Raw genomic sequence first — 25,932 nt, 5'->3', positions numbered from 1 at the left:
AAATGAAAGTATGACAAGTAGATTATATATTTGTTAATATAATTGATGTATTTATGTGTGTGTATATATCTATATATATAGTCACATCCGTTGTGTCCTTGGGCAGGGCACTTCACCCCTTGCTCCTGATGGGTCCTGGTGAGCGCCTTGCATGGCAGCTCCCGTCATCATTGTGTGAATGTGTGTGTGAATGGTGAATGTGGAAATACTGTCAAAGCGCTTAGGGCTCCTTAAAAAGGGGTAGAAAAGCGCTATACAAGTACAACCCATTTACCATATATATATATATGGTAATATATATATATATATATATATATATATATATATATATATATATATATATATATATATATATACATATACATACATACATACATACATACATTTTCCTACTACATACATTTTCCTACCGTTTATTCCCTTTTTGGGGTCATGGGGGGTGCTGGTGCCTATCTCAGCTACAATCGGGTGGAAGGCGGTGTACACCCTGGACAAGTCGCCATCTCATCGCAGGGCGAACACAGATAGACAGACAACATTCAAATTCACACACTAGGGCCAATTTAGTGTAGCCAATCAAGCTAGACCCAGGTGCATGTCTTTGGAGGTGGGAGGAAGCCGGAGTACCCGGAGGGAACCCACGCACTCACGGGAAGAACATGCAAACTCCACACAGAAAGATCCCGAGCCTGGGATTGAACCCAGGACTGCAGGACCTTCGTATTGTGAGGCAGACGCACTAACCCCTCTGCCACCGTGAAGCCATATATGTACATACAGTCAAGGTCAAAAGTTTACATACAGTTGTAAAGAACACAATGTCATGGCTGTCTTTTGAGTTTCCAATAATTTATACCACAGAACTTTCCTCCAGAAGGTCTCATCTTTGTCCATGTGATGTCAGATGAAACAAAAATTGAGCTGTTTAGCTACAATACCCAGAAATATGTTTGGAGGAGAAACGGTGAGGCTTTTAATCCCAGGAACACCAATTCTACCGTCAAGCATGGTGGTGGTAGTATTATGCTCTGGGCCTGTTTGGCTGCCAATGGAAGTGGTGCTTTACAGACAGTAAATGGGACAATGAAAAAGGAGGATTACCTCCAAATTCTTCAGGGCAACCTAAAATCTTTAGCCCGGATGTTGGGTCTTGGGCGCAGTTGGGTTCGGACAAAGACAGGACAATGACCCCTAACACACGTCAAAATTGGTAAAGGAATGGCTAAATCAGGCTAGAATTAAGGTTTTAGAATGGCCTTCCCAAAGTCTTGACTTAAACATGTGGACAATGCTGAAGAAACAAGTCCATGTCAAAAAACCAACACATTTAGCTGAACTGCACCAATTTTGTCAAGAGGAGTGGTCAAAAATTCAACCTGAAGCTTGTGGATGGCTACCGAAAGTGCCTTATTACAGTGAAACTTGCCAAGGGACATGTAACCAGATATTAACATTGCTGTATGTATACTTCTGACCCAGCAAATTATAAACAATAATACATTCATATTAGAACCAAACTTCATGAATGTTTTTTGTAACAAACCAGTATGGACTCTATCACAAAAAAGAGTTCTAGAAATGATTGGAAACTCAAGACAGCCATGACATTATGTTATTTAGAAGTGTATGTGAACTTTTGACCACGACTGTATATATACATACATATATACATATATATTGTCACGGTTTACCTGACACAAAAAAAATGTGTATACATTTCATGTATAAATCATCAATTATACTACTATTACAAACACTTTTTCCAAATAATAAAAAGACAAAACCTTGTTTATTTATTTAAGTAAATTCATAACAAATAATTTATACATCAAATTTATAATTTATACCAAATACATAACCTTGACCAGATTTGGTTTAAATGTACTTTACTTTTGGCATTAAAGCTTTTGAGTGTGCATTTTTTTCATTTGGATTTTAAATAGAATTAGACGCATTTATTAGAAATATAGATTGACTGATTTACTTTACTTTCATTTATTAAATATATGAAAGATTCACTAAACAATATGTTTATGATGATAATATAATACAGTGCAATACTATACAACCATAAAATAATTTAATTTGAAACAATACGAACATTACTTTTAGAAAATGGTTGACATATGACTATTTTCCTGTGTGTTAATCGCATTTGAGAGTAACTCCCTTGGTGCGGAACTTTCTTGTATTTGCTGCTCGACCACACAAATAATATGACTTTAAATGACATCAATCAAGTTTGAATGCTGGCAAGCCTAAAAGAAGGCAATGACCCCTTTGAATTAAATTTCCTACTAAGCGCTGCAAAAAATGACATCGTAAGCAAGTACTTTATAATATTTTTCTATTGTCACAGTGACTTCATGGGGTAATTCGTTTTTTTGTTTTTTTCCAATAATTTCTCATTCAAAGGCAACACCTGGAAGCACTTTGCTGTGCGTGAGCCGGGGACGAATAATAACCATAACAGTTAAGATCATAATGGAGCATTGTGAGGGGAACATGTCCAAGAGAGCAGGAAAAATTATGTCTGACCTGCAGACAGCCGTGCATGTTTGTGTGCAGGTCGTTTATTCAAAATGCAGAAATATCATATACCGTTCCCTCTTACACGTGCGCTTCCGTTTAATGTTTTTCAGAAAGCAGTGCTGCCAGGGCTTCAAGTTTGTGCTGGGCCAGTGTATTCCTGAAGGTAAATAATTCAGAAATGTGTAAATTATGCAGAATTTCATGGCCCAATTGTGTTATCAAGGCTATATTGCGTCATAGGTTACATCATAAACCAGTATAGTCACATTCTATTAAATGGCGGAAGCCTCAACAGATGAAGGCACCTTTCTTAGTTTTTTTGCCTAAAGATGTCATAGCGATAGTTTTACAAATCTCAAAGCATTAAAACAATAAATAGTCATTTTACTTTAAAATATGTGTAGTTGAGTACCGTATTTTCCGGACTGTGAGGCATACTTAACATCCTTTTGTTTTCTCAAAACTCGACAGTGCGCCTTATAGCCAGGTGACGCCTAATGTACGGAATAATTCTGGTTTTGCTTACCGACCTTGAAGCAATTTTATTTGGTACATGGTGTAATGATAAGTGTAACCAGTAGATGGCAGTCAAACATAAGAGAAACGCGTAGACTGCAATATGACTCCGGTAAACAACACCAACATTTTATATATTCTATTGAAAACATAGAACATTACACACGGCGCTCAAAAATCTATCAAAATGTTTTAGTACGACTTTGGTAAGCGACGAAGCCGCACCGCTTGATGGATTGTCAGCACATTAAACATACGAGTATTATTATGATGTGTATATAAGGTAATACATATCATCTGGCATTTTGTTTCGCAATATTATGCAAAGGCAACTTTTCTTACCTTCTGGTACCTGTTGATCTGTATTTGGGATCTGCAGAGTCCTGAAAAATTGCGCGCTTCCGCCTTTGTAGTCCATGCCAACAGCCTAGTCGATAAGCTTCTTCGTTTTCTCTATCTCCTTGTTATGTGACATTCATCCGCTGTTGCCATTTCTAATATAAAGTAAATGAAACCACTAAAACATACTAGTGTAGTGAGTTTACATTATTCACCAAAGGAAGTTTAGTTAGAGAGTTCTGGTTGGACGGCTTTGTTGTTGTTTCCGGATGAGGAGATACTGCTCCATTATTGAGTTTAGTAAAGTCTGAATGTCAATAAAACAGTTAGCTCCATCTTTTGACACTTCTTCCACTACCGTCCTTGAACGCTACACCGCTACAACAAAGATGACAGGGAGAAGACCCTGCCGAAGGTGGGCCACGTTAATAAAACAGTCCATAAAACGGCACATCGCGAGGGGACTGTCAGAAAGCGACTGTCAGAAAGCAACTTGAAGATGATCTGTAAAACATAATTTATGCAACATTGTGACCAAAGAACCACCATTACATGTTATGTAGACCAGTGGTTCTCAAATGGGGGTACGCGTACCCCTGGGGGTACTTGAAGGTATGCCATGGGGTACGGGAGATTTTTAAAAAATATACTAAAAATAGCCACAATTCAAAAATTCTTTATAAATATGTTTATTGAATAATACTTCAACAAAATATGAATGTAAGTTCATAAACTGTGAAAAAAATGTAACAATTCAATATTCAGTGTTGACAGCTAGATTTTTTTGTGGAAATGTTCCATAAATATTGATGTTAAAGATTTCTTTTTTTGTGAATAAATGTTTAGAATTAAGTCATGGATCCAGATGGATCTCTATTACAATCCCCAAAGAGGGCACTTTAAATTGATGATTACTTTTATGTGTAGACATTTTTATTTATAATTGAATGACTTGTTTATTTTTCAACAAGTTTTTAGTTATTTTTATATCTTTTTTCCAAATAGTTCAAGAAAGACCACTACAAATGAGCAATTTTTTGCACTGTTATACAATTTAATAAATCAGAAACTGATGACATAGTGCTGTATTTTTCTTCTTTATCTATTTTTTCAACCAAAAATACTTTGCTCTGATTAGGGGGTACTTGAATTAAAAAAATGTTCACAGGGGGTACATCACTGAAAAAAGGTTGAGAACCACTGATATAGACCACAAGGAAGTTTGTTTTCAATTTCGAAAAAAAAAAAAAATATATATGACTCCTTTAATCCTGTGCACCTTATATATGAAAAAAGATCGAAAATAGACCATTCATTGGCAGTGCCCCTTATTATCCGGTGCACCTTATGGTCCGGAAAATACGATAAGTCATCGTTTTTGTGTGGTAACTGTAACATTTTTAACTAAGTAGTGACGTTTCCCACAGGACTGCAATTTATATGTGGTGGTAGGTTGCAAGGTAAGTGCGGGAGGAGTTATTAGTATTGAAATTTCAGCTTTTTGTCGTTACATTATGCCTTTTCAGATTATTGTTCATTTTTGCTGGGTTTGTTTTGGGGTATTTTACTATTACAATGTGCTACGGGCCCATAGAAAAACCAACCTGTGGCCTGCAAATGACCCCCTGTCTGTACTTTGGTCACTCTTAGTTGACGTATTTCACTTCTTAGTACTTAAACCAGGGGCGTCGCCAGACAGAGTTCACTGGGGCACGTGCCCCACTGTTGATCTGTAGTGCCCCAGTAAAAATTTCACCAATAAAAAAAAACGCTTCAGAGTTTTAAGTCTACATAACATAGACAACAGCGCACATACTACTTAGTATGGTAATTGATTGCTACTGTATTCACTCCAAGTAACAATGAGCACATGGCTACTTAATATGGTAATTTATTCACGTGTGGATCGAGACTTCGGTTGAGAGAGAGAGAGAGAGAGAGAAAGGGAGAGAGAGAGAGAGAGAGGATGAGAATCACTGCATGAGGAAGGTAACGTTAGCCAACAACAATTTGTTAATTACATTATTTTGATTTTGATTTGACTCAAACTGTAACTCCTAGATGGATTTAAGAAAGTTATTCGCCCGGAGCAGAAAAGAAGCAGCAGGAATGAGAAATGTAAGTTAAGTCCTAGCTAGCTAGGCAACATCATTGTCTTAAGTTGATGCTAAGTTAGCTAACCTTATTCCTTGTATCAAGACAAACATATTCATTTGCTGTACGAGCTGTCGGGAGAATTTCCTATTAACATGAAACATAATGTTGGTTATTGTCTGCTGGTTCTGCATCAATGATGATTTGGAGTAAGCATGTGTGAGTTGAGTGCTTCTCAAATGGTTTATCTTCAGGAAGAAAAACATTTTTCCATATAATCAAGTCGTGAGCCAAATTTTTAAATCATTCAAGTTTATTTCACAGAAAAACAGCACAGTAGACCTGTCTTGATAATCGGTGTGACTTTGACTAAAATAATCTTGTTTTGTCACCAGAAAAATGGCTACAGCCATAGCATCTGGTTTTGTTTCCAGAAAAAATAGTAACATTTCTGTATTTGTTTTCAGAAAGATGGCTGAAAATATCGGGTTTTGTTGCCCCATTTAGATTAAAAATATGTATATATTTCCACGTCTGTCCTGAGTCCTCCTCCAATTTGTTAGTCGGTTTGCCTTTTGCTACAATACTCACTAATAGTCACTAGAAAAATGGCAATAAATATCTGGTTTTGTTGCCACAATTTGATTTTTTTCTCCCTAAACTTTTTTTTTTTCATGCACACATCTGACTGCGACTCACTGAAAATGACACACAATCCACTTTTATGTAACGACCCAGCAGTTGGGAACCACTGGTCAACTGTATAACAGTTACTGTAATATTTCCATGTCTGTCCAGAGTGATTGACCACTTTGCAAAAATGAAAAGGAGACGTTACAGTTTACTTCTCAGAAAATGATTCCCTGAACAGACACACAACAGTTGTTTATTTATTCTACTACTGTGGCTTTATTGTTTTGTGTATATTTTATAGTTTTGTGTATCTGATATATGTTTCGCCACATTGCCATAAATGGAAATTAAATAATATAAAAGAACCCAGAGATGTAGGGGTGCTTTAGTTTTTGTTTTACTTTTGTAAATGTTAAATTTGCAGATGATTACTGCAATATATACTTCAAAAAGATTCATTGCTCTTTGTTTTTGCTTTTACCAGTAGCAGTTTAGAAGTCTGGAGTAAAAAAAGTGCACAAGTAGGTCAAATGCATTAGTTAATTTCAGGTGGTTAATCAAAGATCCATACAACATAATCTGATATGATTTCATGGCTTAAAGCACTATTTGTGTATTTTTTATGATAAATAAGTGCTAAAAATGTTTTTGCTTGCGCGCTTTCCACGCTCACATGAATAATTTGTGCCCCAGGTGTGCCCCAGTACAGTATTAGGTCTAGTGACGCCCCTGACTTAAACTAGTCATGGTTAACGCTAGTTAAAGTTAAAGTACCAATGATTGTCTCACACACAGACTAGGTGTGGCGAAATTTGTCGAATGGGGTGTTCTGCATGCTTCCACACCTCGCCTTTCACGATAGTGGTAAAGCTCACTCCCTGGCCTTGTGCTGGTGCACTGCAGGTCTAGATCTTCTCTCCCATTCGTTTTTGTTTTTTTACCCAATGCATTTATTTACCGAGTAAATGCATTCACTTGCAGATAAATGCCTATGTGTATGAGCTGTGTTCAGAAGCTGACTTACAGTACAATGTATACCGCCACCTAACAGGTAGCGGTAAATCAATTTATGTGGTCCAAATTTATTTGTGGCGGGCTACCACAAAGAAACACTGGGTGACTTTCCTTTTGATAGAGGTTTAGCGCTAAGCCACTGTTGCCTCTTTAACAACCTTTTCTTTTCGCTTTTATCTTAAAAAAACTGCTTTCCAACTGTTAGGTAATTTGTTATTTTTTCGTTGAAGATTATGACGTGTGTGCTGGCGCCCCCTGTGAGCAGCAGTGTACCGATCATTTCGGCCGAGTGGTGTGCACCTGTTACCCCGGCTACCGATATCACCGCGAGAGGCACAGGAACCATGAGAAGCCTTATTGCCTGGGTGAGCTTTTGCGCAGCATCCATCAATTAGATATTATGTTTTTTATTTTACATGCCTCATGTTTCTTGTCTGATTTTCTGTTTTCATACTGCAAGACATCGACGAATGCGTCGAGACAAACAAAACGGCCTGTTCTCAAATCTGCGTCAACGCGGTGGGGAGCTTTAGGTGCGAGTGTGAGACGGGCTACTTCCTGGAAGAAGACGGGCGAACATGCACCAAGGGGGAGAGAGGTCAGTGATGTCTTTACACACGAGAAATGCTCGGTTTTATTGTCACGTCCTGCTCATTGAACACACGTGGTGGTCAAGCCAGCGTCTGTTTTCAATGGGTGATCTGCGCCATTTAGCCTTTCGTGAAGAATAATGCTCTGTTTGCATTGTTTTCGGCTGTACAAATTGTTTAAATCGCGAAAAGGACAAACATTTCTTCCGAGTTCCCTGAGAGGTAATCAAGAAGGGCGGAAAACTGCAAGATTTTTTGGAAGACGATGACAAAATTACCACACACTACGGTACAAAGGAGCGAAGACGAAAAATGCACAAGTTTGCTGTGATCACTCGTCAAAGGTTTAGTGTTTCCCCTTTAAGTAATATATTGATATTATTTGTATTTCTTAAAACACGTGTTTGCTACCAGTGTTCCATAAATTACCAACTGAGCAAGTCTGAATAAAATTAATTAAAAGTGAACAAAACTCAAGAGTTAAGCTTTTACAAAAGGCAACAACCATAGAAAACCCAAAACCAGTGAAGTTGGCACGTTGTGTAAATTGTAGAGGTGTAACGGTACACAAAAATTTCGGTTCGGTACGTACCTCGGTTTAGAGGTCACGGTTCGGTACATTTTCGGAACAGTAAGAAAACAACAAAATATAATTTTTTTGGGTTATTTATGTACCAAATTTGTAAACAATGGCATAACACACATATACACACAGGGTCCATTGCCAAGGTTAATGTGGTCAACAGGTATAAAATAAAAACTTAATAAGATAAGGCTCAGAAAGGTTTCTTAACAAAACCTTTCTACATATATAGTGATTTTTTTGATTGATTGATTGAGACTTTTATTAGCCTGGTTAACTTGGCAGTAAGAGTATATATGGGCTCATTGTTCTTCCACCATAGAAGTGGGCCAAAATTAGTTTTTATGCAATGTGGACTTAAATCTGCTGCTATAAAAACATTTGTTAAGGAGAGGCTGCTTGAATGCGGTGGTGACGCTTCAAATGGGTTAGCATGTATTATGAGAGTAGCGTATGTGTGTGTGTGGCCCTTTAATATATGACAGCATGTGAGGTGAGTGACATCAGTGAGTGTGTGGGCGAGCGACGTGAGGGAGCGTAGCGTGAGTGCGGTATTGGCTGGTGTTTTGTTGGATGGGCTGTGTGCAAGACCTGAATAAAGCCACGATTTGCAACTAATCGCCGGATTCTTCATTTACACTGGATTCCGGAGCTGTGGAGACCCACTGCCGGGTAGAGTGAAAGGTGTTGCCCCCGAGAATACATCAGCCCTGGAGGAGTGTCTGCCCTGCGTTCCTCGACTGGGAGCAGGAAGTAGGAAAGGTGCAACACATGTTTGACGTGTTGTCAGAAGCAGCTGCTGAACAATATCAGCAAACCTCCGTCCTCCATTGTTGTATCGCGCAGCCAAAATGTTCCCAAACGGGAGATGTTAACGAGGCAGGAGGGTCTTCCAGCTCTGGCTTTTACATGTTGTCCTAGACCGGTCGCTGCTAGCATGTGTACTCGTTCGGTACACCTCCAAACCGAAACGGTTCAATACAAATACAGGTACCGTTACACCCCTAGAAATTGTAAATAAAAACAAATTACAATGATTTGCAAATCCTTTTAAACTTATATTCAATTGAATAGACTGCAAAGACAAGATATTTAATGTTCGAACTGATAAACTTAACTTGCAAATAATCATGCAGCAACACATTGCAAAAAAGTTGGGACGGGCATTTTTACCACTGTGTTACATGGCCTTTCCTTTTAACAACATTCACTAAACTTTTGGGAACTGAACTGAACTTTGAGACCCACATTAACCATCTGTGCAAAACCTCTTTCTTTCACCTCCGCAACATCTCAAGACTCCGCCCCTCACTCACCCCAGCCGACAGGGTCAACCAAAAAGAGCATCAAAAAGCCCCAGTACATTCAAAACAGCGCAGCGAGGATCTTGATGAGAGTGCGCAAGTGTGATCACACCCATCCTCAAATCACAATAATAACAGTATTATAATGTTTATGTTAAATGTGGAATGAGTGAGAGGGGTTGGGATATTATAAGCATCTGCTTCATCCAACCCCTTTTCAAGCCTTGCATGATTATCCCTGCCAAAATGTAAAAAAGAAAAAAAAATGTTTTGTTGTACTATGTAGGTTTGAAATAAATATTTAAATTAATCAATTCAATCAATCACTCCACTGGGCTCCCCATTGCATCCCGGACCCAATTTAAGATGAACCTGCTAACTCACCAATGCATCTACGGCAACGGCCCCTCCTACCTCAAGGACCTAGTTTCCCCTCAACCTCCTACCCGCAACCTCCGCTTCTCAAACACTAACCTCCTTAAACCCATTAGGACAAAATTACAATCAATGGGCCGCACCCGAACTCTGGAACGCTCTCCCCGACCATCTTAGAGCACCACAGTCGGTCGACCGTTTTAAAGCACCAATGATTGTCACACACACACTAGGTGTGGCGAAATTCGTCCTCTGCATTTGACCCATCCCCATGTTCACCCCCTGGGAGGCGAGGGGAGCAGTGGGCAGCAGCGGTGCCGCGCCCGGGAATCATTTGTGGTGATTTAAAGGGGAACATTATCACAATTTCAAAAGGGTTGAAAACAATAAAAATCAGTTCCCAGTGTCTTGTTTTAGTTTTTGTAGTTTTTTTCAAAATTTTACACTTCCCGGAATATCCCTAAAAAAAGCTTTAAAGTTCTTGATTTTCGCTATTTGCGATGCGACTGTCCATTTCCCTGTGACGTCATACAGTGCTGCCAATACAAACAACATGGCGGTTACCACAGCAAGATATAGCGACATTAGCTCGGATTCAGACTCGGATTTCAGCGGTTTAAGCAATTCAACAGATTATGCATGTATTGAAACAGATGGTCGGAGTATGGAGGCAGATAGCAAAAATGAAATTGAAGAAGAAATTGAAGTTATTGAGCGAATAGCTATTGACGCTATTGGGCCATAGCATGGGTGTACCTAATGAAGTGGCCCATAGCATGGCTGCCTTATTAGCATCGCCGGTAAAATGTGCAGACCAAACGATCAGGACTTTCGCATCTTGGGACACTGGAGCAACTTAAATCCGTCGATTGGTAAGTGTTTGTTTCGCATTAAATGTGGGTATCTAGTTTCAAATGTACATACAGCTAGCGTAAATAGCATGTTAGCATCGATTAGTGTAGCATGTTAGCATCAATTAGCCGGCAGTCATGCCGTGACCAAATATGTCTGATTAAAACACATAAGTCAACAACATCAACAAAACTCACCTTTGTGATTTCGTTGACTTAATCGTTGCAAATGCATCTGCAGGTTATCCATACATCTCTGAGCCATGTCCGTCTTAGCACCGCCGGTCAAATGTGAAGACACTTTGGTACATTCAATGGGGGTCTGGCGGCAGATTTCTTGCCAGTGGTGCTACTTGAATCCCTCCCTGTTAGTGTTGTTACACCCTCCGACAACACACCGACGAGGCATGATGTCTCCAAGGTTCCAAAAAATAGTCGAAAAAACAGAAAATAACAGAGCTGAGACCCGGTGTTTGCAATGTGTTGAAAATGAAAATGGCGGGTGTGTTAACTCGGTGACGTCACGTTCTGACGTCATTGCTAAAAGACCGATAAACAGAAAGGCGTTTAATTTGCCAAAATTCACCCATTTGGAGTTCGGAAATCGGTTGAAAAAATACATGGTCTTTTTTCTGCAACATCAAGGTATATATTGACGCTTGCATAGGTTTGGTGATAATGTTCCCCTTTAAGCCCCCATTCCAACCCTTGATGCTGAGTGCCAAGCAGGGAAAGAAGGGACTAAAAAAACACCTTTTTAGCACAGGCCTTATCTAATTTCTCTGCTTTCTTGTTTTTAAATACACTGCTTGCTCATTTGTTTTATCCAGTGCTTTCATGCTTTTATTTCTATTTGTATCTATGTTTCTGTTTTGTCTAGTGTTTATCTAGTGTTTTCATGATTTCATTTCTATTTTATTTTTTTATTATATATTCTAACCTTCTATTTTTTTTTTATTATTATCATTATTATACTTTGTAGCACTTTGATATTTTATCAAATTCATTATTATTATTTATTATTACCTTAGGAAACCAATTTTTGAAGGTTTTCAGGTGGAATTCTTTCCCTTTCTTGCTTGATGTACAGCTTAAGTAGTTCAACAGTCCTGAGTCTCCAGTATTTTAGGCTTTGTATTGCGCCACACATTTTCTTTTTTTTTTCTTTTGTCCTGTCCAGCTTTTCAGGCAAATCATATAGTTAATGTTGATGCCCATATCAGCTGTACAAATTTACTTTACAAAAGACAAGTGTTGGATACTTCTCTTGTTGCCTTGTTTGTATTTGACTTTATTCAATGTATTTATATTATCATTTGGTGCAGCTATGCAGGAGGGGATAGAAAGAGAAGAAAAGGAAGAGACGGGGGGCGCGAGGGTGTAAAATATATTCTGGGCCCGTCACGGATACAAAGGATTCTGGGTATTTGTTGTGTTGCGTTCATGTTGTGTTACTGTGAGGATGTTCTCCCGAAATGTGTCTGTCAATCTTTTATTGTGTGGCTTCACAGCGTGGCGCATATTAGTAAGTGTTAAAGTTGTTTATATCACAACCATCAGTGTACTCTGTATCACCCAGTATGCCTTTCAATCTTGTACGTGTAATTGCGGAAGCTGCACACAACATGTTGCCGGACCAACAATCGGTTCATACATGTTGTTGAGGGTGTCTAAGGCAATGTCTTCACAGCACGCCCATATTCTTGTCATCAGGATGAATGCTATTGGATAGTCGCAAGAACGTTAGCGGCTCCAATTGTTTTCATTACTCTGTGAAACAGGTTTAAATAGCTCTGTGAGTGGTAAAGGCGGCCGACCTCTGATTTATTTCAGCGGGCGGTTGGCGGGCAGGTATGGTCCTGATAAAATGTCTGTTCGGGTGGACGGCGGGTGGATAACGACTTTGGTGATGTAATTGCGGATGATATAATTGCCTTTCCGCGCAACTCTAATAATAGTTGGACATGTCTGGGAACGCGGCCAACAGATAATCCTTGATATCTTTTTTTTTCTAGCATCTGCTTTTCGCAGGAATATATAGGACTCTTCTATACTCAGATAGTGCACACGCTGCTTGCTGTATAACAGCCATCTTAGCCTGGTTGACCATCACTGGTTTTCACTTCCGAGAAGAAGTCATGTTTCAGGCTACAAGCTGTAGTTTACTCACATTATTATTGTTGACTTAATTTTGGCTTTGAATTGCTCGACAAAGTTTGTAGTGTTCAACAATGATGCCTTTCACCACACGGTCATTTACTAACAAGCATATTGCATAACCCTGCAGCAACAGAGCCAGTGTTGTAGAAAGGATAAGTAGCAAACTGCTCAGTCGACATTAATAGAACTGGTGCGTTTACACGGCAGTGCATTGCCGTGTCACACTGTTAGCAACAGCTCATGCATGTAGATACATTCATGCACTTTATCTACATGCATGTAGGGCTGGGCGATATGGCCTTTTAATAATATCTCGATATTTTAAGGCCATGTCACGATACACGATATATATCTCGATATTTTGCCTTAGCCTTGAATGAACACTTGAGGGCGTATGACGTTGCACAGGTGACAGTATGTGACGTATGTAACAAGGTGTGCTTGTTTTTATGTCTCAGTGAGAAGCAGATACAAGAAAGAGTGAAAAATGCCTGCAATGTAATTCCCGCAACTAAAAACAACTGCGTGAGAATGTAGACAAACCCGCGATATGATAAATGATAAATAAATGGGTTGTACTTGTATAGCGCTTTTCTACCTTCAAGGTACTCAAAGCACTTTGACACTACTTCCACATTTACCCATTCACCCACTGATGGAGGGATCTACCATGCAAGGCGCTAACCAGCACCCATCAGGAGCAAGGGTGAAGTGTCTTGCTCAGGACACAACGGACGTGACGAGGTTGGTACTAGGTGGGGATTGAACCTGGGACCCTCGGGTTGCGCACGACCACTCTACCACTGCGCCACGCCGTCCCAACGAGTATATTCGATATATCGCCCAGCCCTAAATGCATGTAGATTGATTGATTGATTGATTGATTGAAACTTTTATTAGTAGATTGCACAGTACAGTACATATTCCCTACAATTGACCACTAAATGGTAACACCCCAATAAGTTTTTCAACTTGTTTAAGTCGGGGTCCACGTTAATCAATTCATGGTAAAAGCTGCTAGAACAGGGGTCACCAACCTTTTTGAAACCAAGAGCTACTTCTGGGGTACTGATTAATGCGAAGGGCTACCAGTTTGATACACACTTAAATAAATTGCCAGAAATAACCAATTTGCTCAATTTACCTTTAATAAATAAATCTATATATATAAAAAAAATGGGTATTTCTGTCTGTCATTCTGTCGTACATTTTTTTTCCTTTTACAGAAGGTTTTTTGTTGAGAATAAATGATGAAAAAAACACTTAATTGAACGGTTTAAAAGAGGAGAAAACACGAAAAAAATGAAATAAAAAATTTGAAACATAGTTGATCTTCAATTTCAACTCTGAAATGAATAGAAAAACTAGCTAATTTGAATCTTTTAAAAAAAGAATTTATGGAACATCATTAGTAATTTTTCCTGATTAAGAATAATTTTAGAAGTTTGATGTCATGTTTTAAATAGGTTAAAACTCCAATCTGCCTTTTGTTATAATATATAACAAATTGGACCAAGCTATATTTCTAACAAAGACAAATCATTAATTCTTCTAGATTTTCCAGAACAAAAAAATTTTAAAAGAAATTCAAAAGACTTTAAAATAAGATTTAAATTTGATTCTACAGATTTTCTAGATTTGCCAGAATAATTTTTGGGAATTTTAATCATAATAAGTTTGAAGAAATATTTCACAAATATTCTTCTTCAAAAAAACAGGAGCTAAAATGAAGAATTAAATAAAAATGTATTTATTATTCTTTATAATTAAAAAAAAAATCTTGAACTTGATTTAAATTGTCAGGAAAGAAGAAGACGGAATTTAAAAGGTTAAAAGGTATATGTGTTTAAAAATCCTAAAATCATTTTTAAGGTTGTATTTTTTCTTTAAAACTGTCTTTCTGAAAGTTATAAGAAGCAAAGTAAAAAAATTAATGAATTTATTTAAACAAGTGAAGACCAAGTCTTTAAAATATTTTGTTGGATTTTCAAATTCTATTTGAGTTTTGTCTCTCTTAGAATTAAAAATGTCGAGCAAAGCAATCCCCCAAAAAATACAATTTAAAAAATAGAGGCAGCTCACTGGTAAGTGCTGCTATTTGAGCTTTTTTTTAGAACAGGCCAGCGGGCGACTAAGCTGGTCCTTACGGGCGACCTGGTGCCCGCGGGCACCGCCTTGGTGACCCCTGTGCTAGATGGTTACCTGTCATTAAACTTCAAACATAGCTATTTTTTTCTTTTTGGACAAAGAATACTTTAGGAGGTTGCCCACAGCCAAGGCCGTTATTGACAATGTTATTTGACCCGGTGCTAATTAGAGACCCTGACAGTTATTTAGTTTTCTTGACTAGTTAGCCGGCAACTAAAGGGTTAACTGAATAAAAAGTGTTAATTGGAGAATGTATGGTAGTCAGATTCATTATGTAATTAAATCATTACTTTCTATTAAACACACAGCGCCACCTGCTGGATTATTCCACTTATACCGACGTATCCACAGAAAACGTGTGAGCGAGTTTCTAATGCAAACACTGACAGCTGGTACTCGTTACATATCGCTTATGTCAGAGCAGTTTTGCTTCCTGAGTTTGACCTCTGACCCCATCCACTCCTGGGTCCTTCTCTGGTTTGCCCGATGCTCTTGAGGAAAACATCACAAAGGATTTGGACCATTAAAAAGAAAACAAGATGTCCACGCCTGTTCCGTCGCCAATGAGGCTGCACGTTTGCCACTTCCTCCCAAAAGGAACCAAAAACTTTGGTTACCAAAAACAACAGAAGTGGCGGCGTGAGGAAACCCCAGCACGTACAGCGGAATCATGTGCGCCTGATTTTTTTTGAAGGAAAAAAGGTCCAGGCACTGTCACTCAGCCACTAAATATGTACTTGTAGTCCCCAGCTGGAAACAAAACCAACCTCTGTACTCTACCCGTTACTTCGATAATCACTTCAAGTTCGACTAGAGAAATAAATGTGAATGACAGCGGAAAATTAGGAAATCTGGGGTTTGAATTTGGACTGAAACGTCCCTCTGTCTCGAGTCAAAGGGCGAGGAATGAGTGGCGGCAAGCTCGCGAGGTGTGATGTAGCACGTCTCAACATGTCAGCTGTGAAATCGTCTATTTCCATACTTCCCAATTAAACACTGATCCATTTTCACATTGGAATGTATCCCACTGATTTACAGCAGTTCATACTGCCACGGCTCATTAATTTGAGGTGTAGTTCATTTTAATGGTTTAATTAAATAGATTTTATTATGTTGTTTTTTGGTTTCCTTGTACTAAACTTCATGTCTGTAGTTTTGGCATATCAACCGGGATTGACGGTTGATTGAGTGATGCATAGTATCCTTTAGAGCAGTGTTTCTCAAATGGGGGTACGCGTACCCCTGGGGGTACTTGAAGGTATGCCAAGGGGTACGTGAGATTTTTTTTAAATATTTTTAAAATACCAGCAATTCAAAAACCCTTTATAAATATATTTATTGAATAATACTTCAACAAAATATGAATGTAAGCTCATAAACTGTAAAAAGATATACAACAATTCAATGTTGACAGCTAGATTTTTTGCGGACGTGTTCCATAAATATTAATGTTAAAGATTTCTTTTTTTGTGAAGAAATGTTTAGAATTAAGTTCATGAATCCAGATGGATCTCTATTACAATCCCCAAAGAGGGCACTTTTTACGTTGATTACTTCTAAGTGTAGAAATATTTATTTATAATTGAATTACTTGTTTATTTTTCAACAAGTTTTTAGCTATTTTTGTATCTTTTTTTCCAAATAGTTCACTACAAATGAGCAATATTTTTGCACTGTTTCACAATTTAATAAATCAGTAACTGATGACATAGTGCTGTATTTACTTCGTTATCTCTTTTTTCCAACCAAAAATGCTTTGCTCTGATTAGGGGGTACTTGAATTAAAAAACATGTTCACAGGGGTTACATTACTGAAAAAAGGTTAAGAACCACTGCTTTAGAGTAGTGTTTCTTACCGTTGGGCAGCGAGCGGCTCCTTGACGGCCGCCAAAAAATATCTGTTTGTCTGCTGTCAATATGGGTCGCAGCGGTACTTAGTTGTAATACACTTTTCCACCACTTGTGACAGTAATGAGAATCTCAAACAAACAGAAGAAGACTGGAGACGTTTCTTCAGTGCAAAAGTTCTGACTGAAATAGGGAAGCTGTATTTTCATTTGCACTTATACCGTACTTTTCGGACTAAAAGTCGCAGTTTGTTTCATAGTTTGGCCATGGGTGCGACTTATACTCAGGAGCGACACATATGTGAAATTATTAACACATTACCGTAAAATATCAAATAATATTATTTAGCTCATTCACGTAAGAGACTCGACGTATAAGATTTCATGGGATTTATCGATTAGGAGTGACAGATTGTTTGGTAAACGTATAGCATGTTCTATATGTTATAGTTATTTGAATGACTCTTACCATATGTTACGTTAACATACCAGGCACCTTCTCAGTTGGTTATTTATGCGTCATATAACGTACACTTATTCAGCCTGTTGTTCACTATTCTTTATTTATTTTAAATTGCCTTTCAAATGTCTCTTCTTGGTGTTGGGTTTTATCAAATAAATTTCCCCCAAAAATGCAACTCATACTCCAGTGCGACTTATATGTTTTTTTCCTTTTTTGTTATGCATTTTCGGCAGGCGCGCGACTTATACTCCGTAAAATACAGTATCTAAGTTTATTTAAAAATTATGTATATTATTATTATTTATTAATTTAGTCAAACATATTTTAGTACAATGTATGTACATTTATTATCTTCAGTTTTTATGAGTCCACTTCAATCTTCCATCCATCCATCCAGCAGCCTAAACAGGGAAGCCCAGACTTCCTTCTCCCCAGCCACTTCGTCCAGCTCTTCCCGGGAGATCCCGAGGCGTTCCCAGGCCAGCCGGGAGACATAGTCATCCCAACGTGTCCTGGGTCTTCCCCGAGGCCTCTTACCGCTTGGACGTGCCCTAAACGCCTCCCTAGGGAGGCGTTTACTGTATTTTTCCCTAGGGAGGCGTTTAGATGCCCAAACCATCTCATCCACAGTGGGGCAAAAAAGTATTTCTTTAGTAAGAAAATTGAAGTCATTAGAAAGGAGATTAAAGACAATGCGTCCCAGCTACAACGGGGTTCTATTAACACTGACACGATTGTATATACGGCGGATACTGCCCTCCAAAATAGTTTCTCTCGTTTTGAGGAAATAACATTAGAGGAATTGTTACAACGTGTAAATGGAATAAAACAAACAACTTGTTTACTTGACCCTCTTCCTGGGAAACTGATCAAGGAGCTCTTTGTATTATTAGGTCCATCAGTGCTAAATATTATAAACTTATCACTTTCCTCTGGCACTGTTCCCCTAGCATTCAAAAAAGTGGTTATTCATCCTCTTCTTAAAAGACCTAACATCGATCCTGACCTCATGGTAAACTACCGACCGGTGTCTCACCTTCCCTTTATTTCAAAAATCCTCAAAAAAATTGTTGCGGAGCAGTTAAATGAACACTTAGCGTCTAACAATCTATGTGAAACCTTTCAATCCGGTTTCAGGGCAAATCACTCCACGGAGACAGCCCTCGCAAAAAAGACTAATGATCTATTGCTAACGATGGATTCTGATGCGTCATCTATGTTGCTGCTCCTCGATCTTAGCGCTGCTTTCGATACTGTCGATCATAATATTTTATTAGAACGTATCAAAACACGAATTGGTATGTCAGACTTAGCCCTGTCTTGGTTTAACTCTTATCTTACTGATAGGATGCAGTGTGTCTCCCATTACAATGTGACCTCGGACTACGTTAAGGTAACGTGTGGAGTTCCCCAGGGTTCGGTCCTTGGCCCTGCACTCTTCAGCATCTACATGCTGCCGCTAGGTGACGTCATACGCAAATACGGTGTTAGCTTTCACTGTTATGCTGATGACACCCAACTCTACATGCCCCTAAAGCTGACCAACATGCCGGATTGTAGTCAGCTGGAGGCGTGTCTTAATGAAATTAAACAATGGATGTCCGCTAACTTTTTGCAACTCAACGCCAAAAAAACGGAAATGCTGATTATCGGTCCTGCTAGACACCGAACTCTATTTAATAATACAACTCTAACATTTGACAACCAAACAGTTAAACAAGGCGACACGGTAAAGAATCTGGGTATTATCTTCGACCCAACTCTCTCCTTTGAGGCACACATTAAAAGCGTTACTAAAACGGTCTTCTTTCATCTCCGCAATATCGCTAAAATTCGCTCCATTCTGTCCACTAAAGACGCTGAGATCATTATCCATGCGTTTGTTACGTCTCGCCTCGACTACTGTAACGTATTATTTTCGGGTCTCCCCATGTCTAGCATTAAAAGATTACAGTTGGTACAAAATGCGGCTGCTAGACTTTTGACAAGAACAAGAAAGTTTGATCACATTACGCCTGTACTGGCTCACCTGCACTGGCTTCCTGTGCACTTAAGATGTGACTTTAAGGTTTTACTACTTACGTATAAAATACTACACGGTCTAGCTCCATCCTATCTTGCCGATTGTATTGTACCATATGTCCCGGCAAGAAATCTGCGTTCAAAGGACTCCGGCTTATTAGTGATCCCCAAAGCCCAAAAAAAGTCTGCGGGCTGTAGAGCTTTTTCATTTCGGGCTCCAGTACTCTGGAATGCCCTCCCGGTAACAGTTCGAGATGCCACCTCAGTAGAAGCATTTAAGTCTCACCTTAAAACTCATTTGTATACTCTAGCCTTTAAATAGACTCCCTTTTTAGACCAGTTGATCTGCCGTTTCTTTTCTTTTTCTTCTATGTCCCACTCTCCTTTGTGGAGGGAGTCCGGTCCGATCCGGTGGCCATGTACTCCTCGCCTGTGTATCGGCTGGGGACATCTCTGCGCTGCTGATCAGCCTCCGCTTGGGATGGTTTCCTGCTGGCTCCGCTGTGAACGGGACTCTCGCTGCTGTGTTGGATCCGCTTTGGACTGGACTCTCGCGACTGTGTTGGATCCATTATGGATTGATCTTTCACAGTATCATGTTCTCATATGTTCTCATAGTCATCAGTATCATCAGTATCACAGTATCATGTTCTCATAGTCATCATTGTCACCGATGTCCCACTGGGTGTGAGTTTTCCTTGCCCTTATGTGGGCCTACCGAGGATGTCGTAGTGGTTTGTGCAGCCCTTTGAGACACTAGTGATTTAGGGCTATATAAGTAAACATTGATTGATTGATTGATTGATATTTATTTATTCAGCCACCGATTGTGCAAGTTCTCCCACTTAAAATGATGACAGAGGTCTGTAATTTTCATCATAGGTACACTTCAACTGTGAGAGACAGAATGTGAAAAAGAAATCCAGGAATTCACATTGTAGGAATTTTAAAGAATTTATTTGTAAATTATAGTGGAAAATAAGTATTTGGTCAACCATTCAAAGCTCTCACTGATGGAAGGAGGTTTTGGCTCAAAATCTCACAATACATGGCCCCATTCATTCTTTCCTTAACACGGATCAATTGTCCTGTCCCCTTAGCAGAAAAACAGCCCTAAAGCATAAATGTTTCCACCCCCATGCTTCACAGTAGGTATGGTGTTCTTGGGATGCAACTCAGTATTTTTCTTCCTCCAAACACGACGAGTTGAGTTGATACCAAAAAGTTATATTTTGGTTTCATCTGACCACATGACATTCTCCCAATCCTCTGCTGTATCATCCATGTATCCATTTTGGTATAAACTCAACTTTTTCTTCGTTTGGAGGAAGAAGAATACTGAGTTACATCCCAAGAACACCACACCTACTGTGAAGCATGGGGGTGGAAACATCAATATTTGGGGCTGTTCTTCTGCGTAGGGGACAGGACAATTGATCCGTGTTAAGGAAAGAATGAATGGGGCCATGTATTGTGAGATTTTGAGCCAAAACCTCCTTCCATCACTGAGAACTTTGAATGGTTGACCAAATACTTATTTTCCACCATAATTTACAATAAATTATTTTAAATTCCTACAATGTGAATTCCTGGATTTTTTTTCACATTCTGTCTCTCACAGTTGAAGTGTACCTATGATGAAAATTATAGACCTCTGTCATTATTTTAAATGAGAGAACTTGCACAATCTGTGACTGACTAAATACTTTTTTGCCCCACTGTAGCTCCTCTCGATGTGGAGGAGCTGCAGCTTTACTTTGAGCTCCCCCTGCATAGCAGATTTTCTAACCCTATATCTAAGGGAGAGTCCTGCCACCCGGCGGAGGAAACTCATTTCAGTCGCTTGTACCTGTGATCTTGTCCTTTTGGTCATAACCCAAAGCTCATGACCATACGTGAGGATGGGAACGTAGATCGAGTAGGAAATTGAGTTTTGCCTTCTGGCTCAGCTCCTTTTTCACCACAACAGATCGATACTGCGTCCGCATTACTGAAGACGCCGCACCGATCCACCTGTCGATCTCACGATCCACTCTTCCCTCACTCGTGAACAAGACTCCAAGGTACTTGAACTCCTCTACATGGGGCAGGGTCTCCTCCCCAACCCGGAGATGGCACTCCACCCTTTTCCGGGCGAGAACTATGGACTTGGACTTGGAGGTGCTGATTCTCATCCCGGTCACTTCACACTCTGCTGCGAACCGATCCAGTGAGAGCTGAAGATCCTGGCCAGATGAAGCCATCAGGACCACATCATCTGCAAAAAGCAGAGACCTAATCCTGTGGTCACCAAACCGGAACCTCTCAACGCATTGACTGCGCCTAGAAATTCTGTCCATAAAAGTGGCGGAGTCCAACCCTCCCTGGAAACGTGTCCGACTTACTGCCTGGAATGAGGACCAAGCTCTAAAACTGATCATACAGAGAGCGAAGCTTCACAATAAGACAGTCCAATACCCCATATTCTCTGAGCACTCCCCACAGGACTTCCCGAGGGACACGGTCGAATGCCTTCTCCAAATCCACAAACCACATGTAGACTGGTTGGGCAAACTCCCACGCACCCTCAAGGACCCTGCCGAGAGTATAGAGCTGGTCCACAGTTCCACGACCAGGACGAAAACCTTCTTCTTCAATCTTTTGCAATATATTTTATAAGTATTTATTTTTGTAATCAGCCTGACCTAAGCCTTGAAAATAATCTTTGTGATTAAAGCATGGTTTCATTTCATTTAACATATATTTGTCTTGTTAAACTTTTAGTAGGTTAGATATATTTATTGAATATGATTAAAATTAAGACGAAAATGAATAATTCAGTGTTATTATTTGAGTGGGCCCCAGGCCACTTTGTAGTGGCAGAGTAGGGCCCCCTAGGTCATAAATGTCAAGAACTTTGCACCAATGATTTCCCCATTACATTTGTGTGAGACTCTACAGTACACAATGATGTCATAAAAACGATCAAAATATATCAAGAATGTTGCAGTTTAATTAGTAAGTCAAGTCTTATGCTTTTTGACATAATTTACAGATGTTGTAATGTCCAAAATTAAGCACTGCAAAAACTGAAATCTAAGTAAAATTAAATACCTCAAATAAGGGTGATATTTGCTTATTTTCTGTCTAATAAGAGAATTATTTTCACTAAGCAAATTTTATGTTTGAAGGTTTTACTAGTTTTAGGGGTTTTGGTCCTAAATGATCTCAGTAAGATATTACAGCTTGTTGCTGAGATTTGATGACCTATGTTGAGTAAAACATGCTTGAAACTAGAATATCAACTGTTGCAAAGCTGTGTCATCAACACTCACAAGTATAAAACTACTTTTTTTAAATACAATTTTTTTACGTCAAGCATGAAAAAAAATCATGATGCCGAGCACATATCATTATGTCAAGAAAATGGCACTAGCATTTACCTAATTTAAGAATATTTTTCAACATATTGAGCAAAAAGGTCAAATTTATTTTTTCCTACCAAGAAAAGTGCACTTATTATGGGTTCATTGAGGTTAGCTAATTTTACTAGTTTTGGAAAGTCTTGACAAGCCGAATTTTTTTTGTTCTATTTGCAGGTAATTTTGCTTAGTTCAAGTAGAATAACCCTCATTTTTGTATTTTATTTTTTCTTGTTTTTGAACACTGACTTTTTGCAGTGAGGTTCCATGCGCACCTTAATTGATTAATCTGTGGCCTAACTTGTAGAAAAATCTGTACATTGGAACCTGATTCATTTTTTGAACAGGTTTGCGAATATGTGGTCGGTTACATGGTGGTCATTGACAACCATGCATTTTGCTCTTTGCTCCATAAGAATTTTGAATGTAGATGAAAATAGTTTTCTCACTAAGGAAGCACCCATAGCGTCCAGAGGACCGAATTTTCACATTCTGTACTTTTTGCTCTTTAAAATGAATCTGGCAGTCAGTTCCCATAATATCAATTAGTTTTTGAGTAATTGGTAGATAAATAACTGTACTTGGAATGTCACTGGGGGGGGGGGCGTGGCCTGCGGACCTGCAGCGAATTGGGGTGTGCTAGGACCGGCTTCGAGATCAGCGACAGGTGCGTAGATGGCCCACCTGGGCCTCCTTATCTAATCACCTGTCGCTCTGTTAAAAGGCAGCAGCCGGGGAGGCAAATTGTGGAGGTATCTCACCTCCGGGTTCTTCAGACCACCAAGTACAGACATCACTGCTCCTTTTCAGGGTTTTTAGACACTGTTTTATTTAACAATAAAGCATCTGTTGTGCTTTTCAGCAATTGTCTTTAGTGGGTGTCAATCTCGCTCTCGCTCTCTCTCTCTCTCCAGCTCCCACTCTCCTCTCCTCTCCTCTCCTCCCTGGCTGCTCCCTTTTAACAGAGTGACAGGTAAATAGATAAGCAGGCCCAGGTGGGCCATCTACACACCTGTTGGTGATCTCGAAGCCGGTCCTGGCACACCCCCGCTTCGCTGCAGGTCTGCAGAGACGTTCCAAGTACAGTTAGTTATCTACCAATTACTCAAAAACTAATTGATATTATGGGAAATGACTGCCAGATTCATTTTGAAGAGCAAAAAGTACAGAATGTGAAAATTTGGTCCTCTGGATGCTATGGGTGCTTCCTCAGTGAGAAAATAATTTTCATCTAAATTCAAAGTTTCTTACGGAGCAAAGAGCAAAATGCACGGTTGTAGATGACAACCATGTAACCGACCATATATGCTCAAACCTGTTCAGAAAATTAATCAGGTTCCAGTGTGCCAATTTTTCCACAAGTTAGGCCACAGATTAATCTAATAGGTGCACATGGAACCTCAATGCAAAAAGTCAGTGTTCAAAAACAAGAAAAAAAAATACAAAAATGAGTGTTATTGTACTTGAACATCTGATGACATCTATTAAACAGACGAGAAGCAAGGAATCATGCAGAGACAGAGTTAAATTGTGCTTAATTGAGGAGAGACGTGTTTTGGGCTGTACTCTAGTTACAGATCCAAACTACGTTCTAAATGTCCAGCCCACGTGCTTCCTCTATTTATTTGGGAGGTCCCTGGTTACATCACTGAAGCTGTCGTCGAGGGAAGGGGGGTAATCTCAACAGCTCCAGTTACACACAATATATGACTATTAATAAAATGCAAGTGTGTTGACGCTGGTGATATCGCCCCGTCTCTGCTTTGTCTGCGTCCCGCTACTCGGTGTTCAGCCTGGGTATTCAGCAGGCCGTTCCTGGACAAAGACACTGATAAGAGAAGACTTGCAATCTTTTGGATTGCCAGCTTTGCACAAATAGAAAAATACAGCTTCAGCACAATTGATAATAACTATAGCAATGACCCTTAAGCATAAAGTTGTGCGATAATATGTACATGATTATTCTAACACTATCATTCTCTGAAACAAACATTTATCGGATTAACGATGTAGAAATATGGGGAAACAACTACAAATGAGCGCTTCATTCAGTATCTGTGTTCCAAAAAAGATCAATTAGAATAATACATAGTGTTGGATAAAGAGAACAAACGTATGTACCTTTATTTATTAATACACAAATATTGAAATTCAACAATTTGGTGCATTTGCAAACATCTAAAATGATGTACAAAGCAAACTATAACCTGCTACCCAAGAATGTACAACAATTCTTCTCAACAAAACAGGAGAAATATAACCTTTAAGGAAAATCTAATCTAAAACATTTTTATGCTCGTACAACACTTAAAATCTTTTGCATAGCTGTATGTGGAATTAAATTATGGAATGGATTAAGCAAAAAATTAAACAAAGCACCAATATGATTCATTTTAAGAGACTGTTCAAACTACAAGTGTTCACAAAGTACACAGAACAAGAATTATGATGAACATCTTGAACTTTTTTTTTCTTTTTTTTTATTGAGACAAAGATTTATTTATTTAATATTTGTTTGCTACTACGGTGTATTATTTATTTATTATTTATTTGTTCATTGTTCTGTTACAGAGAACAAGGAAATGGGATAAAATTGCAATGGAATGAAAAGGGGTAGGATTAAATAAGCTCTGCTTCTTCCTACTCCTTTTCGAACGTGTTGTAATGGAACAACTGGAAATGTGTGATGAATGACATTGTATCGTATGCATGTTCGAAATGAACTGAACTGAACTGAACTGAATTTCCAGCACTGCATATTTTGGACCAGTCCGACAACGTGATGAACGCGGGGACCTGCTCGGCCACGTGCGACGATTTCCAGCAGATCAAGACGACCGTGCTGCAGCTCAAACAGAAGGTACACACATAAACGCTAGACTGCAGCATTCCTGCAAACTCACAGACATCCGCGGTGTAAATATCTGCACAAATCATCTGCTCCTTCATCACACTTTTATTTTCCACACCGTCCATACCTGACAGCAGGAGGCACATTTTAGCAGCCCCCCGGTGGCGCATTACACTACTTTATTTTCTCATTATGAAAACATCAAAAGG

The 25,932-nt window shown here is 39.1% G+C and overlaps 1 protein-coding gene across 3 annotated transcripts in view; it reads left to right on the top strand.

Moving 5' to 3' along the window:
* Positions 1–25,932, top strand: part of ccbe1 (collagen and calcium binding EGF domains 1) — a 114,045-nt gene that overhangs the window by 64,757 nt on the left and 23,356 nt on the right. For 2 of the 3 annotated variants that reach the window (XM_061876531.1, XM_061876533.1), the window contains exons 3-6: positions 2,643–2,695; positions 7,359–7,493; positions 7,589–7,726; positions 25,623–25,732. In XM_061876531.1, the coding sequence (XP_061732515.1) occupies positions 2,643–2,695; positions 7,359–7,493; positions 7,589–7,726; positions 25,623–25,732 (436 nt within the window). The remainder of the gene's footprint in view (positions 1–2,642; positions 2,696–7,358; positions 7,494–7,588; positions 7,727–25,622; positions 25,733–25,932) is intronic. The other variant, XM_061876532.1, reaches the window with a different exon arrangement.

The sequence above is a fragment of the Nerophis ophidion genome, linkage group LG17 (genome assembly GCF_033978795.1).
Source record: "Nerophis ophidion isolate RoL-2023_Sa linkage group LG17, RoL_Noph_v1.0, whole genome shotgun sequence".
NCBI classification, from domain to species: domain Eukaryota; kingdom Metazoa; phylum Chordata; class Actinopteri; order Syngnathiformes; family Syngnathidae; genus Nerophis; species Nerophis ophidion.
This window is presented reverse-complemented; position numbering and strand designations above follow the sequence as displayed.